Source organism: Boleophthalmus pectinirostris, unplaced genomic scaffold, assembly GCF_026225935.1.
Source record: "Boleophthalmus pectinirostris isolate CB_2022bp ecotype Guang Dong unplaced genomic scaffold, ASM2622593v1 HiC_scaffold_17, whole genome shotgun sequence".
NCBI classification, from domain to species: Eukaryota; Metazoa; Chordata; class Actinopteri; order Gobiiformes; family Gobiidae; genus Boleophthalmus; species Boleophthalmus pectinirostris.
This window is the reverse complement of record NW_026571115.1, coordinates 5,071,640-5,094,123: the sequence shown is the minus strand read 5'-3', so window position 1 is coordinate 5,094,123 and position 22,484 is coordinate 5,071,640. Positions and strand designations below refer to the sequence as shown.

Below are 22,484 nucleotides of genomic sequence, written 5' to 3'. Positions count from 1 at the left end.
ACAAAACAAACGCACCCTCGGTATCTCGTGTGTTTTTTCCGCTGAACAGAAGGCAGTGGTTAAAGTGCAAAATGGGAGAAGTTGGTGAAAAGTCCGAAAAGGCACGACTCGATGTTGTGTGGCGCCTATGCAACGCTTCTATGGCGCTATTTTTCGGCCTTGCAACGTACGTGCAGGTGTGTGCGTCAAATGTGCACGATTTCAGGTTTAATTTTCTAACCTCGGGCTTCGTTTGGTTTGCAGATAAATGATCCAGATGCAGGATTGTGGATGGTAATATCTCGATTTGTTTTCTCTTAACTTTGTTTTTCTCTAACACGTATTTGATTTGGGAACATTTATAGTTTATTGATGTGTTGCAGGTTGGGTATGGGGTCCCCTCGCTGCTCTGTGCTCTGATTGGCTGGTGGCCTCAGGTGACAGGTGTGTACTGGGACTTTTATGTCTTTTGTCATGTTAGAATGTTGTCTCCCCATGAAAAAAAGGGCATAATTTGGGGGTTTTAATCAACTGAAAGTACATTTACTATAGTTTTGTTTTGTTTTTTTTTAAATAATAATTTTTATTTGCAAACTACATAGATTACAACAAATAGGAACCAAACAACATACAAGATACAAGACATTACGACTGAACATTACATACAAATAGTAACAAAGATGACAGGGGTTGGAGACAGTGTGAACCTTATGTGTGTGCGCGTGTGTGTGTGTGTGTGTGTGCGCGTGTGTGTGTGTGTGTGTGTGTGTGTATGTATGTGTGTGTGCGTGTGTGTGTGTATGTGTGTGTGTGTATGTGTGTGTGTGTATGTGTGTGCATACGCGTGTGTGTGTGTGTATGTGTGTGTGTGTGTATGTGTGTGTGTGTGTGTGTGTGTACGCGTGTGTATGTGTGTGTATATGCGTGCGTGTATGTGTGTGTGTGTATGTGTGTGCATGTGTGTGCATACGCGTGTGTATGTATGTGTGCCGGGGGGGATAGACAGGCTATGCGGATGATTTAATGTTGACCTGTATTATTGCTATTTAATTTGAGTATTGAAAATTTGTTGTGTGTGTTGGCATTTTGCCTCAGATCCCCACTCAAGTGGGAGCAGGCCAAGCCACACTCATGCCCCCCAAGGCGGGTGCGGGGGCCACCCCCAGGGCTCCGCATGTGGTCGCCCATCGACCAGGCCGGCCCACCCCCCAATGAACCACCTCCCGGTCTGAATGCTCCCCCTCCCTGATATATATGTACATGTGCATACATTCACACGCACACATGCATGCACGCACCTGCCTGCACAGGAATGTGCACGCACATCCACATACACACAAGCCTACACACACACTCACACAATTCACACACTTGAACCCACATTCATCCCTGGTTGACTTGTGATGCATTAAAAAAAAAAAGTTGGGGTGTGATGCATTAAAAGTATCAGGGAGGTAAGGAGCTTGGGGGTAGACCAGAGAGTGAAGCCAGCACAGAGGGGAGACCCTGAGGGGACGGGAGAGCACGCAACCGGGCACCCGTAGGTGGACCCCACACCCAACACCCAGGTGACAGCAGAGAGGGCCCAGCCCGCTAGGGACCTGAGGCAGACAACTTTGTGCTGTGTTCCTAAGTCTACTACAGTTCTGTTTTATATAGCCTGTCTATCCCATCCCTGTTTCTGTATAAAGTAAAGCGGTGTGTATGGCATTGCGTGTGTTTGTACAGGTGTGTGTGAGTGTGTGTGGGTGTGTTATGTGTGTGTGCATGTGTGCATGTGTATGTACTCTCAGGACTTCATCTATTTTAATGTCAAGCAAAAGGTGATAGGCAACCAGACAAAGAAAAGTGTTAAGGAACGAGGAGAAGAATAATCAAATATGAAATTACATTTGTAGAAAATGGAGGAAGGTGGACCAGGGTGAGTGTGGTGCTGTTGTGCTGACGGGGGTAGTAGATGTGTATTCCAGAGAGATATGGTCAATGAGTAGGTTTTTCCAGTGTGTCAGATGTATGTTGTGTCTTGATTTCCAGTTCATGAGGATAGTTTTCTTGGCGATAGTTAGAGCCACAAGGAGAGGTTTATGGTTTTTATTATCTATTGAGATTATTGAAAGGTCTCCTAGAAGACAGAGTGAGGGGGACATGGGGATGCGACAGCCCATGAAGTGGGATAGTGAGTCCGTGATTCCTTCCCAGAAGTGCCTGATGGGTGTGCAATGCCAGAAGGCGTGAATATAAGTGTCGGGGAGGTTTTGTGTGCAATTTGTGCAGTTAATTTCTGATGTCAAACCCATTTTCAGCATTTTTTGACCAGTGTAGTGAGTTCTGTGGAGTACCTTATATTGTATGAGTTGTAGATTTGCATTTTTTGTCATGAGATAAATGTTTTTACAGATCTGGGTCCAGAAGTTGGCATCACGAGTGAGGGAGAGATCTGGTTCCCATTTTATTAACGGTAATGATATAGTTTGGTCGGAGTGAGATATTATTTTATAAATCTTTGAAAGGAGTTTTTTGGGGTTGGGGATATTGATTAATTCTGAGATTGCAGGGGAAAGGCATAGATTTGCTGTACTAGTATTAATTTTTTACTGTACCGAGGATTTGAGTTGTGAATATTCCAGAAACTGATTACTCGTGATGCCAAACTCCTGGACCAGGTATGGGAATGACACCAGGGTGTTATTATGGAAGATGTGTTTAAATGTGTGATGCCCTTTTGCACCCAGGAGTGAAAATTAAGTGTTTTTTTTGTTGCTAAGAAAATCAGGGTTATTCCAGATGGGGGTGAAGTTAGATAGTGAGATAGTTGAACGTGTGATTTTGTGGAATTTCCACCAGGCTGTCAGAGCGGATGCTATGGTTGTTACTTTGAAACATGGATGTCGTTTGATTGATTGGCTGAGAAAAGGGATATCTGAAATCTGAATGTCCTTACAGAGTGTTTCTTCTATGTCTAGCCAGGTGTAATCTGAGTGACTGGGGTGTGTCCACTTGTATATGTACTGTAACTGATTTGACAGAAAGTAATGATAGAAGTGTGGAGCATCTAATCCGCCTGTTGCTTTGGGTTTTTGAAGTGTTGTCAGTTTGATCCTTGGTGGCTTATTTTTCCAGTAGAACTTGGTGATTATTGAGTCGAGGGAGCTGAACCAGGTGCTGTTGGGTTGGATTGGAATCATTGAAAAGAGGTCATTTATTTTGGGAAGTATTTTCATTTTGATTATTGCTATTCTGCCCAGAATGGATAGTGGTAGATTCCTCCAGTGGTATAGATCGTTGTCTATTGTTTTGAGAAGTGGAGTGAAGTTGAGTCCAGTCAGCTCTGACAGCCTGGAGGAAATGTTAATGCCCAAGTATGTGATGTGACCGGTGCATAAAGGAATATGTGATGTATGGGCTGTCGCATCCCATTTGGTGTTGTGTAATGGGAGGATGGAGGATTTTGTCCAGTTTATTGAGTAGTCAGAGATTTTAGAGAATGATTCAATGAGGGTAATTGTTTCCTATACTATAGTTTTTGTTTTAGCCTTATTTAAATAGCTGTGTGTTTCCCAATTTTGTCAGCAGAGCAAGCAGAAACTATTTTTATTTATTTATTAATTATTTTATTTATTTATTTATTTATTCATGTATTAATTCATTTATTTATTTAGGCACCGTAAAAATTTAAATCCCTAAGTATTTAATTAAAGCTATAGTTTGTGACTTTCTGGAGGTGGTCGCATCACCTGCATGATTCCATGAAAATACAAAGTTAAAACAATACTTTGGAACATTCTCTGTGGAGATAGATCAGTTCAGTTCAGTTGCTTTATTGTCACTGTCATATAAAATCACAACAATATTATGTTAGATCAGAGGTGCTCACACTTTTTCAGCATGTGAGCTACTTACAAAATGACCAAGTCAAAATGATCTAGCTAATACAAAGCCAAGCAAACTGCACTGAAACACTCTGTGCCCCTTTTTTGGACCCCCCCCCACAGTTTGAGAAGCCCTTCTTTAAGAGAACTTCCTCTGACAATTTACACAAATCTGTTAAAAAAGTGAAGGAAGTAGGTAAGATTTAAACCTGTTTTTTAAAGTTCCAAACTGGAGTTGCATTCTTTTCTGGTTTTGCAGTGATATTTACCAGCCTCTGCACATTTACCAAACCAAACGCACATCGTGACAAACACAGATGCATTTGTGCACTTTTGTTAGACAAACTTCAGCCAAATGTGGCAGTAGGTCTGTTCTGTAGATCCGCTCTATGCTGTAGAGACCTGCTTTGTGCCAACACTGGAACACAAATTTAGACTGGTTTTTTGCTTCACGTTTGGTCTTGCTCTTCTAATCAGCCGCACTGTGGGAGGGGCTTGTGTTCGCTGTACGCAGGAAGGAGCGAGAGCGTGAAAAGGCGAGGGGCGGCGTGCTGACGTGAGGCAGATGGACAGGTAGGATGTTTAGGAAGTTGAACCTGCCCTGTGATGCACGCTGGTACACGAGGGCACACGCTGTCGCAGACGAGCCGTGCATAGGGAGCGTGTGTGTTTGTGATGTGCCGTAGAGTCTCCGCGGGTTTCAAATGAGCGCACAGGCTGCACTGAGACGCCCCACACGCTCCTGCACCCGCTACAAGTTTATTACCAACAGCAGCGGCCGTAATGAAATATGATCACACTTGTTGAGTGTCAGACCTCGAGTGAGAGACAAGACCGAGTCCAAACGCCATCGAGTCCGAGACGAGACACGGCGATCTACCCACACCACCTTGGCGATCGACTGGTAGATCGCGATCAACGTATTGAGCACCTCTGGGTTAGAGCATCACAGACTGCATAGTATGTTGAAAAGAAGTGCTGAATACTACAAAGTACTCACCCTCTAACACCCACTATGTAAACATTAGCACACAGTAATAGTAATAAAAATAGTAATAGAAATAATAATTGTAAGTAATAGAAATAGTAATAATAATAGAAATATTAATAGAAATATTAATAGAAATGGTAATAGAAATAGTAATAGTAATAGAAAAAGTAATAGTAATAGAAATAGTAATAGTAAGTAATAGAAATAGTAACAGAAATAGTAATAGGAATAGAAATAAAAAAAAAAATAGTAATAGTAATAATAATAGTAATAGTAATAGTATCAGTTCAGGTACAAAGTATTGTAGACAGTAACAGTCTTGGCAGCAGCAAAGGGGCAGATCAACAAATCAAAAGAACTGGAACATAAAGGACAGGAGCATCTGGTCAGATCAGATTGTGTATTTTAAATGTCCTGTTGTGTCAAGATGTTCTGGTGTGTGTGATGTGGACTTTTATGGCATACTGTGTAAAATTAGCCAAATAATATCCAAAGGAACAGCATTTCCATGGAAACAAGCCAAGTAAGAGTCAGGTTTGTGGAGATGCAAGCATGTTCTGAGTATGAGAGAATAAACAAAGAACACATGATTTTATTTTAGGTTTTTGGGGGTTTTTTTGGCTGCTTGGACCTTTCCACTTGAATGAAGTCATTTCTGTCCCTGTGTTCTCCCAGAGAGCGCCCCCTGGAGGACAGTGGCGGACCTACACGTTCTCCTGTCCTCTGCTGTGGTCTCGATTCTGGGCTGGACTCTGGTCAAAGAGCGGGTCACAGACATCTTCCAGCGCGAGGAGGGGAGGTACGTTTCACAAATGAAGAATGGAGCTGAGATGATCTTAACAAAGGCTGCCTGTCCAAATGTTTAAATAAATAAAAAAAGTTTGATTAATGCACAAGAAAGGCCCTTACCTTACATATTTGAGAGCAGAGTGAAATCTGAACTAGTTCAAGTCTCCAAAGTATTTCAGAACATGTTTGGAGAGGTCTAAACTTACAGGGTTTGAAGTTTTTGCACAGAATAAAACCCGTAGAGACACAGGGACATTTAGTAATGTAATAATTTTGTAATTATAATAGTGTTGTCTGATTTTCCAGGGAGTTTTGTGGACTGCTGTTGACTGTGTTTTGGCTGCTCCTCTGTCGTCACTCTGGGAGGTAAAACTCAAAACTCAAAATGAAACAATGTTTACATGTAAACAGTTTTCATCAGAGTAAGACAGGAGATTTTGTTGTTTGTGGTCAGTGTTGGGGAGTAACAGATTACATGTACCGGAGTTACGTAATCAGAGTACAAATTATGAGTAACTGTATTCGGTTACAGTTACTGTTTTAATGAGTGGTAATTAGATTACAGTTACTTTGTTGAAATAAATGGATTACACAGCAGTATTTTCCTGTTTTCACATTTCGGGCTATATCCCCTTTTTTTTCCTTTTTTTTTCTTTTTTTTTTTTTTTGGTAATTTCACTCATTGCCGGACACTAAACCAGGTCCAAACCAGGTCTAAACCAAATCTAAAACCAGTTCTAAACTAGGTCTAAACCAAGACTAAACCAGGATTAAACCAGGACTAAAACCAGGTCTAAACGAGGTCTAAAACAGGATTTAACAGGACTAAATCATGCTGCATGGACCGTGTTTCCTCCTCTTCTATCAATAATATTAATATTATATTAATATTAATACAGTTAAGTAAAGTCTGGGCTTTTTTATTTTCTTTTATCAGACAAAACATCTTATGTGAAGATTTCCTCGTCTTTGCGTCTCTACAGCAAATCAAGTAATCCAAAGTACTCAGATTACATTACTCACTTTAAGTAATTTAATGGATTACGTTACAAACTACATTTTGGGGTATGTAATGTGTAATCTGTAGGGGATTACATTTTAAAAGTCACTTTCCCAACACTGTTTGTGGAGGAAATTTTTGTACTATTTTGTGATTTGTATCCATCCAAACTGCGATTTTGATTGTGATTAATCTCTCAACTCTTCTAGTGTTGATCATTATCTTTCTTCCGTCAGGAGTCCCGTGGGCGTCCTCCGAGTGTCCACTGCCGCCGCCATCGCCGTCTTCCCCTTCGTGTCCTGGGTTTATTATTACGTCAACAAAGAGCTGCGAGCGGACTGGCCCTCGCACTGCAAAACCGCCATTTAACATGTCTTTTCAACACTCCAGGAGCATCTCCAGCTGAGAGAAGACTGAAACATGAACTGCTGAGTTAAAGCTGCACTTTGAAACTTTTCTGGTGGAGGGTTTGTTTTTGTTTTGTGTAAAAGGTTCCACAGTATGACAAACATACCGCATCTGTCTGCCATTTATTTCACTACATTTGTTTGTCTTTCTCAAAAATACATAAAACATACATTGTTACTGTGAGTGAGGTAGCCTTACCACAGAACTGACCTGTAACTGCTTGTTTCTATGGAGATAGCAAAGTTTAATGCCATACTGTGTAATATGCAGCAAAAACAATTACATCTCCAATAGGCTGGTCCATCAAAGCATAAAAAAAAAAAAGTTTCAGATAACCTTGATTAGAACCCTGCATTAGGTTTTAGCTTCCAAAAGATGATTTAGGAAGAAATTTGGAAGAAAAAGGAGATTTTTTAGAGGTTGCTCAAGTTGCTTCAAGTTTTCTAAGCAGCTTGTATGGACTTTCTCAGTATTTTTTTTTTATGCTTAAGTTTCAGTTTGAGTTTGCAGAACAAAATGACAAATTATTGGAATATGCCTTATTTATTTAGTTCTGTGTTATAGTGTAGGTCCTTTAGGGCAGTTTTCAAGTGTCTTTAGCAACCTCTAAATATTAATTCATTTGTATAAAATTTTGACCCAAATATTTTTGCCAGATATGGAACCAAATAAAGGGTTCTAATCTAGAAAATCAAAATAAAGAAAAAATTTGGACCACCCTAATCTCCATAGAGACGAGGAGATGGCGTCCCACCACCAGAAAAACTCACATTATGAGTTCAAAAGTGTAGAGAGAATATTGTGTCAGTATTTGTTTACTTCATTTCAGAATTATTCCAAAATTCTTTTGTAAATCCACTGCACTTTTTTACATGAAAAAATATATTTTGATTATGCTTGATTTTGTTTCTAATTGTGTCATAAAGATGCAGCAATTTGTAGTATTTGTACCATAGTTAACTAACAATAAATAAATAAAAAATAAATACAATAAAATAAAATAAAATACAATACAATAAAATACAATACAATACAATAAAATAAAATGCAATAAAATAAAAATAGTTTAGAAGCATCTGTTGGTTAAGCCCGCACGGCCTGCACCTGTCAAACAGCGGCTCTTCACAAGTGAGTTTGTTTCTGTACGCGTTTATTCACCTGTCTCCAGCAGGTGGCAGAAACGCCCTCTCTGCCCCTAAACACACTCAGAAAAAGTGTGAGAAGAAGACTGCTCACGCTCACTTCCGACTGACTTGGAACCAGTGCGATGACGTCACCCCGCGCTCACCGTCACGTCCCTCTGACGGACAGATCTGACCCAGGATCAGCTCCAGCAGCTCCCCCGCACTCTCACGTTTTATAAACCCGGAGAGGAGCCGCTTCTTCCCGGTCACAGGAGCCCCGTGAAGGTCCCGTCATGTCCGTCAGCGCCGTACTCCTCCGCTTTAACCATCTCCACGGGACGAGTCTATACCGATGTCTCCGGAGCCCCTCTGCCCGGGCTCTGAGCGGCCTGAGCCGGGCACAGGCGAGACTGCAGCCCGCTGGAGTGCACCGCTGCTGCCCGGTCAGACTCCCAAACTATTGATTATAAACTGATATTACAGCATTATTACAACAGGACAGGTTAGATGCATTATTTTTGGAATAGTGGAGTGTTTTGAGAGGATTTTAACCTCAGTATGTTTTAAAATAAGTCAAATATCTCCTGTTTGTTTGGGTTGTTGCTTCTCTTGGAGGTAAAGGTGAAGTGAGGACAAACTGCACTAGTATCAGATTCTGAGTTCAGCTTAGATATTAGAAAAAATCAAGTTATCATGTTATAATGTTACCTCATTAAAAACAGACCAAGCGTTGTGTTTTGTTTTACGTTTGAGTAACCTTTTTTATTAGTCTGTTTACATCTCTAAAGCTCCAAATGCTCTGTTCCACCTTATGATGTCATGATGTTGTGGTCATTTTCAAGTTGACAGCTCCTTTTACCTCACCAGGGCTGAAATGATCCAGATGATTCTAGTAAGGTCTTGTCTCTCAAACAGAAAATACGTCCACCTTGTGATGTCATGTGGTAATACAGGAAGTGCTCCAGTGTGCTTTTAAACTTCACTAGAACCATTTGGATCATTTCAGACCTGGAACTGCCGATCTCTACTGAGCTAAAGGTAAAAGGGGTTGTACCACTTCATGACATCACAAGGTTGGAACAGAGCATTTGGAGCACACATGTGTGAATGAAACAAAACACAACTCCAGGTCTGTTTTTGAGGAGGTCACAACATTTCAACATGAGTCAGTTTTACGTAATGTTTGACCGTTAAAACATAAATCGCAATACTTGTCAGAAAATTGCAAATGGATATTACTTAGAATGTATTTATTTATGTTTTTATGTATGTATGTGTATGTATGTAAGTATGTATGTATGTATTTATTTATTTATTTATTTAGTTATTTATTTACTTATTTAGTTATTTATTTATTTATTTATTTATTTAGTTAGTTAGTTATTTAGTTATTATTTATTTAGTTAGTTTTAGTTTTAGTTATGTATTTATTTAGTTAGTTATTTATTTACTTATTTATTTTATTTATTTAGTTATTTAGTTATTTATTTAGTTAGTTATTTATTTATTTATTTATTTATTTATTTATTTAGTTAGTTAGTTAGTTTTATTTATTTATTTATTTATTTAGTTAGTTAGTTAGTTAGTTATTTGAGACAGGGACAGCACACAATTTAAAATATTAACCAAACATTTTTCTTTCAGTTGAATGAGAGTTTGTGGCGACACTTTTATAGACACTACGCCCGGCCACCTCCTCAGTCCTCAGGCACGCCCAAGAGGTCAGGGGTGAGTCCAGCATCGTTTAGTTTTTTTTTTTTTTTTTTTTTTTTTTTTTTTACAGTTTTCACATATTTAGTTTGGTCAGCGAGCTCATGTTTTTACAGAGCTTTTGTCACTTCACTGGGCCCTCAAAACGCATCACATCAAACCCACACTCACCCATTCACCCTGAACACACACTCACACTGGAGCCAAAAGAGTGGAGGACACAGTATTAGGGAGCAGGGCTGTCAAAAGTATCAAAAATCAGACTCTGTTTATGTATTTGGTTTATTTAGAGAGGACTGTGTACATGAATCAAAATTTCTGTAAATGTACCAGAAATGTATTTTTCATCTGTGGTTCCTGGACAGATGTGAACAGGGTCACACTAAAAATACAACAAGAAGAATTATACAAAAAAAAAGGACTTTTGTGCTTAAAAGTTCAATTAAAAGGCAGTGAGAAAACAAAGGCAAGGCAAGTTTATTTGTACAGCACAGTTCGTACACAAAGAAATTCAAAGTGCTTTACAGAATAAGAAATACATTAAAATCCCAATAAAAACAAATCAAAACATTAATAATCATCATAAAATTAAAGATTAAAATTTAAAAACAGAAGAGAGAGTGCGGAATGAAAACCTTTCAGTCATATGCACAGTTAAACAAAACCGTTTTGAGCCTGTATTTAAACAGTGTCAAAGTCGAGTCTGTCTCACATGTTCAGACTATTCCAGGTTTTAGCTGCGTGAACCTGAAACTCTGACTCCTCGTGTTTAGTCCTGACTCTGGGCACCAGCAGGAGGTCGGTCCCTAATATGTCGACCATGGAGAGACTTGTACACAGGCAGAGCTGCTTTAAAGTCTATTCTCTGAGCCACAGGAGCCAGAGCAGAGACCTGAGCACAGAACGCATGTGCTCGTACTTCCTAGTTTGAGTCGGGACCAGAGCTGCAGCGTTCTGGATGTGTCACAGCTCAAACACACACTAACAACCATAACCACAATCAGTGTTGGGAAGGTTACTTTTAAAATGTATTCCCCTACAGATTACAGATTACAGACCCCAAAATGTAGTTTGTAACGGAATCCATTAAATTACTTAAAGTGAGTAACGTAATCTGAATACTTTGGATTACTTGATATTGACATGCTTTTTAAAACTACATGAATGTACCAACCACATCCTGAAAATTCTTGTTTGTTCTCTTCAAATTGTCTGTTGAGCCCAAGTCTCCATGAATAAGAAACTGTTTTGCTGTAGAGAAGCAAAGACCAGAATATGTTAACATAAGATGTTTTGTCTGTTAAAAGAAAATAAAAAGCCCAGTCTTTACTTACTTACTACTATATTATTGATAGAGAAATGATTTTTATATGAGGTCACTGCTGCTTTAAATTATGTCCACACTACTGTTAGTGTCATATTGTTTAGACCTGGTTTAGTCCTGGTTTAGTCCTGGTTTAGTCCTGCTTTTAGTCCTGCTTTTAGTCCTGGTTTAGCCCAAAATGTGAAAACGGGAAAATACCGCCCTGTAATCCATTTATTTCCACAGAGTAACTGTAATCCAATTACCACTCTCTGAAACAGTAACTGTAACTAAATACAGTTACTCATAATTTGTACTCTGATTACATAACTCCGGTACATGTAATCTGTTACTCCCCAACACTGACCACAATGTACACAATGAGAAATAACACACACACTAGAGCACACAGACAGGAGACACACTCGCGTAGGGAGCAGGGCTGGGTATCGTTAAGAAGGTGCTGGTATGATACATATCTCCATACAGTGAGCTTTTGATTTGATACAATATATTTCATATAAATTCAATATGGTTCAATAAAAATAAAGTCTAAATCATGTCTGTGATATGAAAAGTCTTTGTTAAATCACTTCTTGTGTAAACTTCATATGAAACACAAACATTTTAATCATCAAAACAGTAAAAATGTCAAATGTGTCACATAAACAAGTTTTCTTCCGCTAAATCAGGGGTGTCAAACTCATTTTGGTCCGGGGGTCGTATCCAACCTACTTTGATCCCAAAGAGGCCGGATCAGAAAACTCATGTCATATAAACCCCAAAAATAACAATAAGTTCAAATATTTGTGCAGAGAAACACAAATCTATTACAGAAATCGTTTTAACGTAAACTTGTGTGCAAATAGGAGTCCATTTTTGTTGTAAAATCCTGCACTCGGCTCCACTTTTCTCATGTTGGACATTTTTCTGATGAGGGTGTCACGGTCAACAGTCAAAACGATCGTCCTTTAAGAGCGTTTGGAAAGAGACAAGTCTTCATTTGTGCTGCTCTGGTGGGAGGGGCCACGTACAGAGACGCTGGAGACGCTGTTGTGATAAACACCACAGAAAATTAACAATATTTTAATAGAAAATATAATTCAAATATTTTAATAGAAAATCAGCCGAGGGCCAGATTAAAGGTCTTGGAGGGCCGGATCTGGCCCCCGGGCCGTATGTTTGACACCTGTGGTCTAAACAAACAACTAAACTGTAGCTGTAACAAAATAATTTAGCAAAATATACCAAAAAATACTCTTGGTAATATATCGATACAACAGCCCACGATATCGATACTGTATCATCACATTAAATGATACGATATATCAATATTTCAATATTTTTGCACAGTCCTAGTAGGGAGGGCGGCACACAGTAATGATTGCAGGTTTGATGAGTTATTAGCCAGTTCTTAAAGTGTTTTTTGAAGAGATTGTGTGATGTTAGTGCTCTAATGCTGAGGGATTCAGTTCCACTCCTGAGATGCTGTGATGGAAAAGACAGTCTGAAAGCTGAATGCACTTTTCCTCAGGGGGATGATGCAGTCTCCACGGGCCGCCCCTCCAGTCAGTCGCTGTCTGCTGGTTCTGATCTTGATAAGCTGAGACTGTGGAGGAGATGACTGGCCATGGATGATTTTGTAAATGAGGCAAAGTTTTGAATACTTGATGAGGTTTTCCCAGATTAACAGGTTGTTCTAATCGATACTAAAACTAGTATAAAATCTAGATCCTCATCTGAGCAAGTCTCAATACTAAAGTCCCATTGACAGGAAAGAAATGAGCCTTTTGTGGATAGTTTTAGAATGATCTTGTGCTGTGTCAGATCAAGTATAAAGGCTGAAGAATAGTTCTGCGTCGACTCAGCGCACACTGCAGCCATTGCCTTGTCACCGTTGTTTTTAGATTTAGATTTATTTATTGTCATTGTATGAAATACAAGGAAACTTCAAAAGAGCAAATCTGTAGCAGTAAAAATGAACAAATATAGACACATCCTCACATCCATCCCAATAAAAAAAACATTTAATAAATAAAATAAATGGAGTCCCTTCATGCCTTTGATCTGTGCCTGTGGCCCTGGAGCACGTCCTCTGCTCGTGGGTAGAAGCTGTAGCTCAGTCTGTTTGTGCATGTGAGGGGAGTTTGAAGCCTTCCTGCGGGGAGACTATGAAAGAGGCAGTTCTCAGGGTGTGTGGGGTCCTGCAGAATATTGGAGGCCCGTGTGTGGAGATGTGCAGAGTAGATGGTGTCCAGGTTCGGGAGAGTGGAGCCCACCACCTTTTCAGCTGTTCTCACCACTTGCTGCAGGTTCTTCTTTTCAGCAGCTGTGCAGGCTCTGTACCGTGATGTGCAGCAGTACTTCAGAACACTTTCAATGGTGCACCGGGAAAAGTTGGTTAGCAGCTTCTGGGAGAGCCTGTTCTGGCGGAGTGTTCGTAGAAAAAACAGTCTCTGCTGGGCTTTATAATGCTGATGGTGTTTAGGCTCCAGGTCAGATCCTCACTGATCTCCACACACAGGAACTTAAAGTTGGAGATCCTCTCTACCTCCTCTAAGTTGATGCAGAGGCCATCTGATATTTCTTGGGAAACAAAGGGTTAATATAATGGACTGGAAATTGACCAATCACAGTTTTTCTTCCAATGGTATCTGGGTAAATCAATGACGGAGTTATGGCTGGGATCATATCACGAAATCTTCCAGGCCTTCGCGAATACCCTGTAATAGCATTATGTAAGTGAGACCATAGCGACGAAAACCGCACTGGTTACTTCTATTTGGACGCTTCAGGGGCGTCTGGAAGAAGGAGAAGAAAGAGAAAGACCGGTCGGCGGAGCTAGGAGCTAGCAGAGTCTCGGACACATTGCATCTCACATGGTCAGAAAAAAGTGAAAAAAGTGTAAAGGAAAGACGTCAAACTTAACGAAACACTTGTGGTGGACTTTTGTATTTTTTCTTGAGTTTTCTGTCTTAAAACAGTTTTGTCTATGTTTGCTAATATGTGCATTGTGTCACCATGGCACCCGCTGAACATTCCGCCATAGACATAGATGCAGTACCTCCCAGTGCAATGTCACTACAAAGTATTAATAGTATTTTCTCTTCAATTTAATGAAAGTCTACATTTACACCTTAGACATAACGTAGTGAAGTCAATGTGATTTTTTCTTTTTTGTTTCTTGTTCCTGAAGCCGGTAACGTGGAAATCTCTGGCCGTCACTTTTGCGATAGGGGGCGCTCTGCTCGGAGGAATGAAGCTCTTCAAAAAAGAAAAGGAAGAAAGTGAGTAAAATAAACCGCAGAATCATCAGTCGTAGCTCATATCTGACCTTTAACCTTCCCCGTGTTGAAACTAAAAGTGTTGCCATAACATCAATCTCTCACCATATCCTGATGTATTTTCGCTGTTGTTTAGTGCTTGAGAAGGAGAGGAACAAATCTATCGGACGTCCGTTGCTGGGGGGACCCTTTTCTCTGGTGGACCATCACAACAAACCTGTGCGGAGCGAGGACTTCCTGGGACAGTGGATCTTGATCTACTTTGGCTTCACACACTGCCCCGACATCTGCCCCGACGAGCTGGAGAAGATGATCGAGGTGGTGGACGAAATCGGTGAGACTAAAATCCTTCACACTGACCGAAGAGGAGAGATATGTAACCTCGACAGAAATATGAACACAGTCACCATCAGTGTTGGGGAGTAACGGATTACATGTACCGGAGTAATCAGAGTACAAATTATAAGTAACTGTATTCAGTTACAGTTACTGTTTCAGTGAGTGGTAATTAGATTACAGTTACTTTGTTGAAATAAATGGATTACACTGCGGTATTTTCCTGTTTTCACATTTTGAGCTATATCCCTTTTTTTTTTTCTTTTTTTTTTTTTTTAGTAATTCCACTCATTGACACTAAATCAGCTTAAAACCTAGTCTAAACCAGGTCTAAACCGGGTCTAAAACCAGGTCCAAACCAGGTCTAAACCAGGTCTAAACCGGGTCTAAAACCAGGACTAAAACTAGGTCTAAACTAGGTCTAGTCTAAACTAGGACTAAAAACCAGGACTAAAACCAGGACTAAACCAGGTCCAAACCAGGTCCAAAACCAGGTCCAAACCAGGTCTAAACGAGGTCTAAACCAGGTCTAAAACTAGGTCTAAACTAGGTCTAACTAGGTCTAAACTAGGTCTAAACCAGGACTAAAACCAGGACTAAAACCAGGTCTAAACCAGGTCTAAAACCAGGACTAAACTAGGTCTAAACTAGGACTAAACTAGGACTAAACTAGGACTAAAACCAGGTCTAAAACCAGGTCTAAAACCAGGACTAAACCAGGACTAAACCAGGACTAAACCAGGACTAAACCAGGACTAAACCAGGACTAAACCAGGACTAAAACCAGATCTAAATCGGGACTAAACCGAGACTAAACCGGGACTAAAACCAGGTCTAAACTATGTCTCAAACAGGAATTTAACAGGACTAAATCATGCTGCGTGGACGTGTCTCCTCGTCTTCTATCAATAATATTTTTAATACGGTTCAGTAAAGTCTGGGCTTTTTATTTTCTTTTGTCAGACAAAACATCTGATGTTACAATATCCTCGTCTTTGCTTCTCTACAGCAAATCAAGTAATCCAAAATATTCAGATTATGTTACTCACTTTAAGTAATTTAATGGATTATGTTACAAACTACATTTTGGTGTATGTAATCTGTAATCTGTAGGGGAATACATTTTAAAAGTCACCTTCCCAACACTGGTCACGATGCAGGAATAGAAGTTCATAATGTAATTTGTAGTTAAAATTGTTTAAAATCATAAATGAGTTATAATAGTGATATAGACAAAACAAAATCTACATGCAAAATATAAATTAGGCCCATTCTTTTGTTTGTTGTTTCAGATGGAATCCGCTCTCTTCCAAACCTCACCCCGATCCTCATCACCATCGACCCGGACAGAGACACTCCAGAGGCCATGGCCGCTTATGTCAAAGGTACTGACTCCAGACTCCAGACTCCTCAGTCCAGACTAGAGGTGTAACGATACTGGCCATATCATGAGATCGTCGTAGTAAAATTGCCACGATATCGTCGCGGTCTTGTCACGGTATTAAACTGTGTGTCTTTAGGCAAAAATAAGAATGGTAAACTACATGGACCATAATCCTTTGTGGCCACGTCATCGGCCAGTGTGCCCGTTGTGGACGCACCAGCGGCTTTTAAATCTGCGGTCTAGAAGTATTTTGGGTTTGTCGTGACGCGAAAACAAGAAAGAAAAGGTGACAGACAAACAACAGACAGTGTGCAGACACAATGCAGCGTGCACTTCACCTCGGGAAATACTACCACATGAGAAGTCACTTGACAAGCCGACAAAAAACTATACGTGAAGCATTACAACAGCACTGCCTCACAACAGCTCAAGAAATAACCAAATACATCACAGAATATAAAGTGTGAGCGATTTGATCCATTTTCCACAGTGGACGGCGTCGGGTTTAAAAGATTAGTGACTAAACTGAAGCCGAAATATAGAAAATGCCATCGCATTTAAGGAGGACTCAAATATACAGTGAGTAATGTGTTTAATGCAGTTTTACGCACATTAGTTTATGTTTTACAGAAACTAAATTTAAAGCCAAATGGCTCATTTGCATAAGCTATGAAAAAAACAGTTCGCTCCTGATGCGCTGATGCAGTTCAGCTTCTGTCAGACTTCTCCTGACAACGACAGACATAATACTCAGACAATCCATCAAGCGGTGCAGCTTCATAGTTTACCAAAGTCATACTAAAACATTGTTGAATTTACACTTCAACTTCAGAGGCTTTTCAAGCTGTTCAGAATGTCACTGATATGAAAATGACAATAAATGTTGTACCAAATGACCAAGCATTTTATATTGTCAGTCTTGTTGTTATGTAGAATATCATAATATCATGAGCCTCCCCACCATATCGTGAACTTTTCCCCAATATCACAATAAATATCGTACTGTGAGGTTCATACTGTGACGATATTGTATTGTGAGACTTGGATATCATTACACACCTAGTCCAGACTCCTCTTCAGTCCAGACTCCTCCAGACTCTTCCTCACTCCTCCAGACTCTTTCAGACTCCTCCTCAGACTCCAGACTCCTCCAGACTCTTCCTCCAGACTCCTCCAGACTCCTCCAGACTCCTCCAGACTCTTCCTCAGACTCCTCCAGACTCCTCCAGACTCTTCCTCAGACTCCTCCAGACTCCTCCAGACTCCTCCAGACTCTTCCTCAGACTCCTCCAGACTCCTCCAGACTCCTCCAGACTCCTCCAGACTCCTTCCTCAGACTCCTCCAGACTCTTCCTCACTCCTCCAGACTCCTCCAGACTCCTCCAGACTCCTCCAGACTCCTCCAGACTCCTCCAGACTCCTTCCTCAGACTCTTCCTCCAGACTCTTCCTCCAGACTCCTCCAGACTCCTCCAGACTCCAGACTCCTCCTCACTCCAGACTCCTCCAGACTCCTCCAGACTCCTCCAGACTCCTCCAGACTCCTCCAGACTCCAGACAGACAGGTGGAGCCCAGTGTTAAATGATCTTAACATTTCACACGTTTGTTCTTCTGTCTGTATCAGAGTTCTCTCCGAAGCTGGTGGGTCTGACTGGCTCTGTGGCTCAGGTGGAGCAGGTGTCCCGCTCGTACAGAGTTTACTACAGCCAGGGCCCCAAAGACGAAGACAACGACTACATAGTGAGTGCACCTTTACACCACAACAATATAAAAAAAAAAAAACCAAAAAAACTACAAATCTAATAACAAGTTTGATGTGGATAAGTGCAGAAATATGAACCAGGTCAACAAATCTTCATCTGACAGCAAACTCCACCACAAAGTTCTGACCTTTGTCCAGCTCAGATTAAACTACAGTTTGTTGTTCTTCTGTCTCCGTCTGCTCACTTCAGGTGGACCACACCATCATCATGTATCTGGTTGGACCTGATGGACAGTTTGTGGAGTATTACGGCCAAAACAAACGAAGAGCCAGAGATCAGCAGCTCCATCGCGTCGCACATGAGGAAGTACAAGAACAAACAGTGACCTCTGCTGGACACTGCTGGACACTGCGCTCACTGCACCACTCACACAAAGACGCAAAGAAAAGAAAAAGTTGATTCTGTAAGTGGTGGACCCAATGAAGGTTGAGAGAAAGTTCCTATATTGTGCTTTATTCTGGCCTTAATTTATTTGGATTTTTTGTGTTTCTTTTGTAATTTAATTGAACTGTATCTAGACAGTTTTACAGTTTAAAAAAAAAACAAAAAAATGACTGAACCTGTGTCTCGAGAGCCTTAAACTGCAGACAGACACACACACAAGTTAGTCTCATTCTCAGTATATGGACAGTAGGGATGCAACGATATTAAGTATAATATCGAGTCTTTCGATACTGGTCTTACGATCCAATACACATGTTCTTTGATGCGTGTGTCAATACGCACGAGTCACTCTGTGCTGTGTTGTCTTTAACTCTTTTCCTTTGGGACCAAAATCATCACAGCGTCTTCCTCAGATGCAGCAAGAAAACAGCTCCACAGGGATTTACAGCTGAAATATTCTAACAGAGGACGGTTTGATCTTTCACTCACTTTTTATTTGACATTGATAGACCCAGGAATGACAAAAATATTCACTTTGAAATAGTTTAGAATCACGTTTGGCTTTACAATTCGTATTCGCACCTGTGACGCGACTCACGATATACACAATCTTTTTCTTAGACTCTATCTAATAAGTTTTACTCAGAAAACAGTCTGTTGAGACATTTAACACGGTTAAAGTGTGTGAGGATGGGAGAGCACAGACTGTAGGGGACTGTGTGGGAGGAGCTACGTACTGTTTCTACTGAAAGGTGCAGTGTGGGAGGAGCTACGTACTACGCAGAGGAGCACAGACACAGGCATGAGGCGTGCGAGAGGAGTCAGGAGGGAAAGAAAGAAATCATCAAATCATCATCAAAAAAAGGAGCGACTAGGGCTACGTTCAGACTGCAGGGCTTAATGCTGAATTCAGATTTTTTTGTGAAATCCGATGTTTTTGTGAGGTCGTTCACATTTCCAATTAAATGTGACTTGTATGTGTCTCCAGTGTGAACATTAAACGGCCCAAAAGTGTCCCACATGTGCACTGGAGACACGATGACGTCAACCACAGCGAGCGTGCTCTGTGTTTACAGAAGTTGTCCAAACATGGACGCAGCATCGAGCACCTGGAGATTTTAAAGTTCCTCTCGTACCGGAGCCAGAACATGAACAACTTACTTGTTTTAAGGAGGAGATTGAGAAGGAGAAGGACGAGGTTTTTGGCCGTGGTGTTTTGTGGGACAGCGGCAGCAACGTCCGTTTAAAGGAACGTGTGGATGTGGAGACGGAGCCAAGAGTGGTGAGTGGTGATGTGCTTCACTTCAGTGACACGGAGTTCATTAACAATTTTCGCCTACTTCAGCGCAGAATAGTGACGTTTGTGTCTTGTTGATAAATGTGTAGGTCAATGGATGAATGCGCTTTTACCGTTCACACTGAAGTCACATGTCAAAAGATCAGATATGTGTCAGTTTCAGGAGCACATATCCAAGTGTCCTGGGTCACATTTGAAAAAATCGGATCTGTGTCGTTCAGACTGTCATTAAAAGATCAGCTACAGGAGCATAGAGGCCAAAAAGTCGGATTTGGGTCACTTCAGGCTGCAGTCTGAACGCAGCCTTAGTCAGGAATCAGAATACACTAGACAATTTGGAAGACCCCCAGAAGTGTGAGTTCGAGCACCAGCCAATCAGCGAAGAGTCATATATTCTGTGTTGGCAACGATTCCTGAGATCGAGGATTTAAAGCCAGAACAAAGAGAATGTTTGGTGAATTTTATCAAGGGGAAAGACGTTATTGTCCTTCTTCCTACAGGATTTAGTGCATTACATATGTCACAACTAAAGCAGTGACTGGTTAAACCTACCATTGAGCGAACGAATCCTAATGCTACGAAGTGAAACTGGCTGATGAATCAGGCTAGAAAAAAAAAATTTTTTTTTTTTTTTTTTTGCGTCTTAAAACTAAAACTCAATATTGTGTATCGAGATGCGTATCAAATCGTGGGAAAACCATATCGTTGCATCCCTCATGGACAGACCAGGCCTCATGTGAAGCTCACAACCTCCAGATTTCCTTCACAGAGCTGCAGAGGCTGCACTAGCACTGACTCGTGATGCTGCAGGTGCTGGACTTCAGGGAGTCACTGTTCAGATCAGAGACAGACATTTTAGTTTTAAACACACTGGATTTCAGCATTGAACCTGGCAACCCAAATGAGAGAATCATGTGAGGCTCATTCTGCTTTCTGATTGGATAAACGTCTTGAACCAAAACGCCAAATTATAAGATTAACAAACTTGACCATCATGTCCAACGTTTTTGTCATTAAGAATAAATCAGCATGACATTTGTTATCAGTAAAAGCTATTCTTGATTTGAACATTTTTATCTCAGAACTGGTAACGATTATGACATTTAAAATCTAAATCTTACATAACAGTTCCCTCAAAGATGACACTGGATTTTCATTATCACCGTTATGTTTTCGGTCAATTGTAATATTTTTTTAAAACAAATTCATAATAGAAACGGGTCCATTATCTTCTGTTCAAAAGCAGATAAACGACAAGTCTTAAATCGCTTCAAGAAACGTGAGTAAAAACCGAGCAGTGGGCGGGGATAGGTGGTGAAAACAGACATTTCCTGAACACTCGAGATTCAAAACACCAGATTTCACAAATGTTACAAAACCAAAAGAAGATAACAGATATTTTATGATGAAAGTGTATTTAAAAGCGTGTGGACTGAGAGGAGAAATTCATAAAGAAACAGCACTTCTTTTATAAAACTATTTTTTGTTGTGATCTTTTTTTGGACTTTATTTGTGAATAAAGTTAAATTATTGTTTTAAGACGAGACTCTACTGTTTCTAATATGTTTAAAAGTATTTACATGTTTATATTTCAAGATTGTTCATCATTTTAAAACCCTTCACACTGTCTAATATATAATGTGACCAGCTTTACTGTCTCCATGGAGATTTTATTGTAGTGTCTGGAATGTTCCACAGTGGCATTAAACATATCCAGAGCACATTTATTCAATTACATGTGATTTTATTGTTCAGAAATACCTTTAAAAACATGCCTTTTTTTTCCTTTTTCTGATTTAGTCCTGGTTTAGTCCTGTTTTAGTCCTGCTTTAGTCCTGGTTTAGTCCTGGTTTAGTCCTGGTTTAGTCCTGCTTTAGTCCAGGTTTAGTCCTTGTTTAGTCCTGGTTTAGTCCTGGTTTAGTCCTGCTTTTAGTCCTGCTTTTAGTCCAGGTTTAGTCCTGGTTTAGTCCTTGTTTAGTTCTGGTTCAGTCCTGGTTCAGTCTAGGTTTAGTCCAAGTTTAGTCCTGCTTTTTGTCCTGGTTTTGTCCTGCTTTAGTCCTGCTTTAGTCCTGCTTTAGTCCTGCTTTAGTCCTCGTTCAGTCCAGGTTTAGTCCTGCTTTAGTCCTGCTTTAGTCCTGCTTTAGTCCTGGTTTAGTCCTGGTTTAGTCCTGGTTTAGTCCTGCTTTTAGTCCAGGTTTAGTCCAGGTTCAGTCCAGGTTCAGTCCTGGTTCAGTCCAGGTTTAGTCCAGGTTTAGTCCTGCTTTTTGTCCTGGTTTAGTCCTAGTTTAGTCCTGGTTTAGTCCTGCTTTTAGTCCAGGTTTAGTCCTGGTTTAGTCCTGGTTTAGTCCTGGTTCAGTCCAGGTTCAGTCCAGGTTTAGTCCTGGTTTAGTCCTGCTTTTAGTCCAGGTTTAGTCCTGGTTTAGTCCTGGTTTAGTCCTGGTTCAGTCCAGGTTTAGTCCTGCTTTAGTCCTGGTTTAGTCCTGGTTTAGTCCTGCTTTAGTCCTGGTTTAGTCCAGGTTTAGTCCAGGTTTAGTCCAGGTTTAGTCCTGGTTTAGTCCTGGTTTAGTCCAGGTTTAGTTCTGGTTTAGTCTGGGTTCACATCAGGTCATTAAAGTCTCATAAATAATCAATGATTCTTCCACAGGTGAGTGGTGCTGTTCTCTGACCTCTTTTTTCCACAGCGCCCCCTGTGGTCCGCTTTATGACACACATCTTTTGGCCTGGTTTGGTTTGGTCCTGGTCCAGTTCTGGTCTGGTCCTGCGGCTGTGATCCGGGACTAGCTCCAGACCTGGTCACGTGATCCACCCCCAGAGCGGACAGAGGGACGACATATGGGACCGAGACTAAACCAGATCTAAACCA

General features: G+C 40.6%; 2 protein-coding genes across 3 annotated transcripts; both read left to right on the top strand.

The window, feature by feature from the left end:
• Nucleotides 1–30: 30 nt before the first annotated feature.
• Nucleotides 31–7,937, top strand: tmem220 (transmembrane protein 220). Of its 2 annotated transcripts, none has more exons than XM_055153141.1 (6): nucleotides 31–166; nucleotides 244–273; nucleotides 363–423; nucleotides 5,515–5,638; nucleotides 5,935–5,994; nucleotides 6,865–7,937. In XM_055153141.1, exons 1-6 carry the CDS (start codon nucleotides 128–130, stop codon nucleotides 6,995–6,997), a joined length of 447 nt encoding a protein of 148 aa, XP_055009116.1. In that variant the 5' UTR covers nucleotides 31–127; the 3' UTR covers nucleotides 6,998–7,937. The 2 variants fall into 2 exon arrangements, with proteins under 2 accessions (XP_055009116.1, XP_020777362.2); XM_020921703.2 differs by having other exon boundaries at nucleotides 31–176.
• A 436-nt stretch (nucleotides 7,938–8,373) lies between these two features.
• LOC110157372 (protein SCO1 homolog, mitochondrial) lies at nucleotides 8,374–19,707 on the top strand. The gene is given in 8 exon segments (XM_020921698.2): nucleotides 8,374–8,603; nucleotides 9,805–9,888; nucleotides 14,370–14,460; nucleotides 14,594–14,791; nucleotides 16,086–16,178; nucleotides 17,802–17,917; nucleotides 18,130–18,192; nucleotides 18,194–19,707. Coding segments are annotated over 8 exon segments (867 nt in total). The 5' UTR covers nucleotides 8,374–8,453; the 3' UTR covers nucleotides 18,266–19,707.
• The last annotated feature ends 2,777 nt before the right edge of the window (nucleotides 19,708–22,484 follow it).

Excerpts from the sequence above, each read along its gene's own strand:
- tmem220 (XM_020921703.2), top strand. The coding sequence starts at position 72 with ATGGGAGAAGTTGGTGAAAAGTCCGAAAAGGCACGACTCGATGTTGTG. Across the intron at positions 177-243 it reads GCCTTGCAACGTACGTGCAG|ATAAATGATCCAGATGCAGG; the intron begins GTGTGTGCGTCA and ends TTTGGTTTGCAG. Across the intron at positions 5,995-6,864 it reads CTCTGTCGTCACTCTGGGAG|GAGTCCCGTGGGCGTCCTCC; the intron begins GTAAAACTCAAA and ends TTCTTCCGTCAG.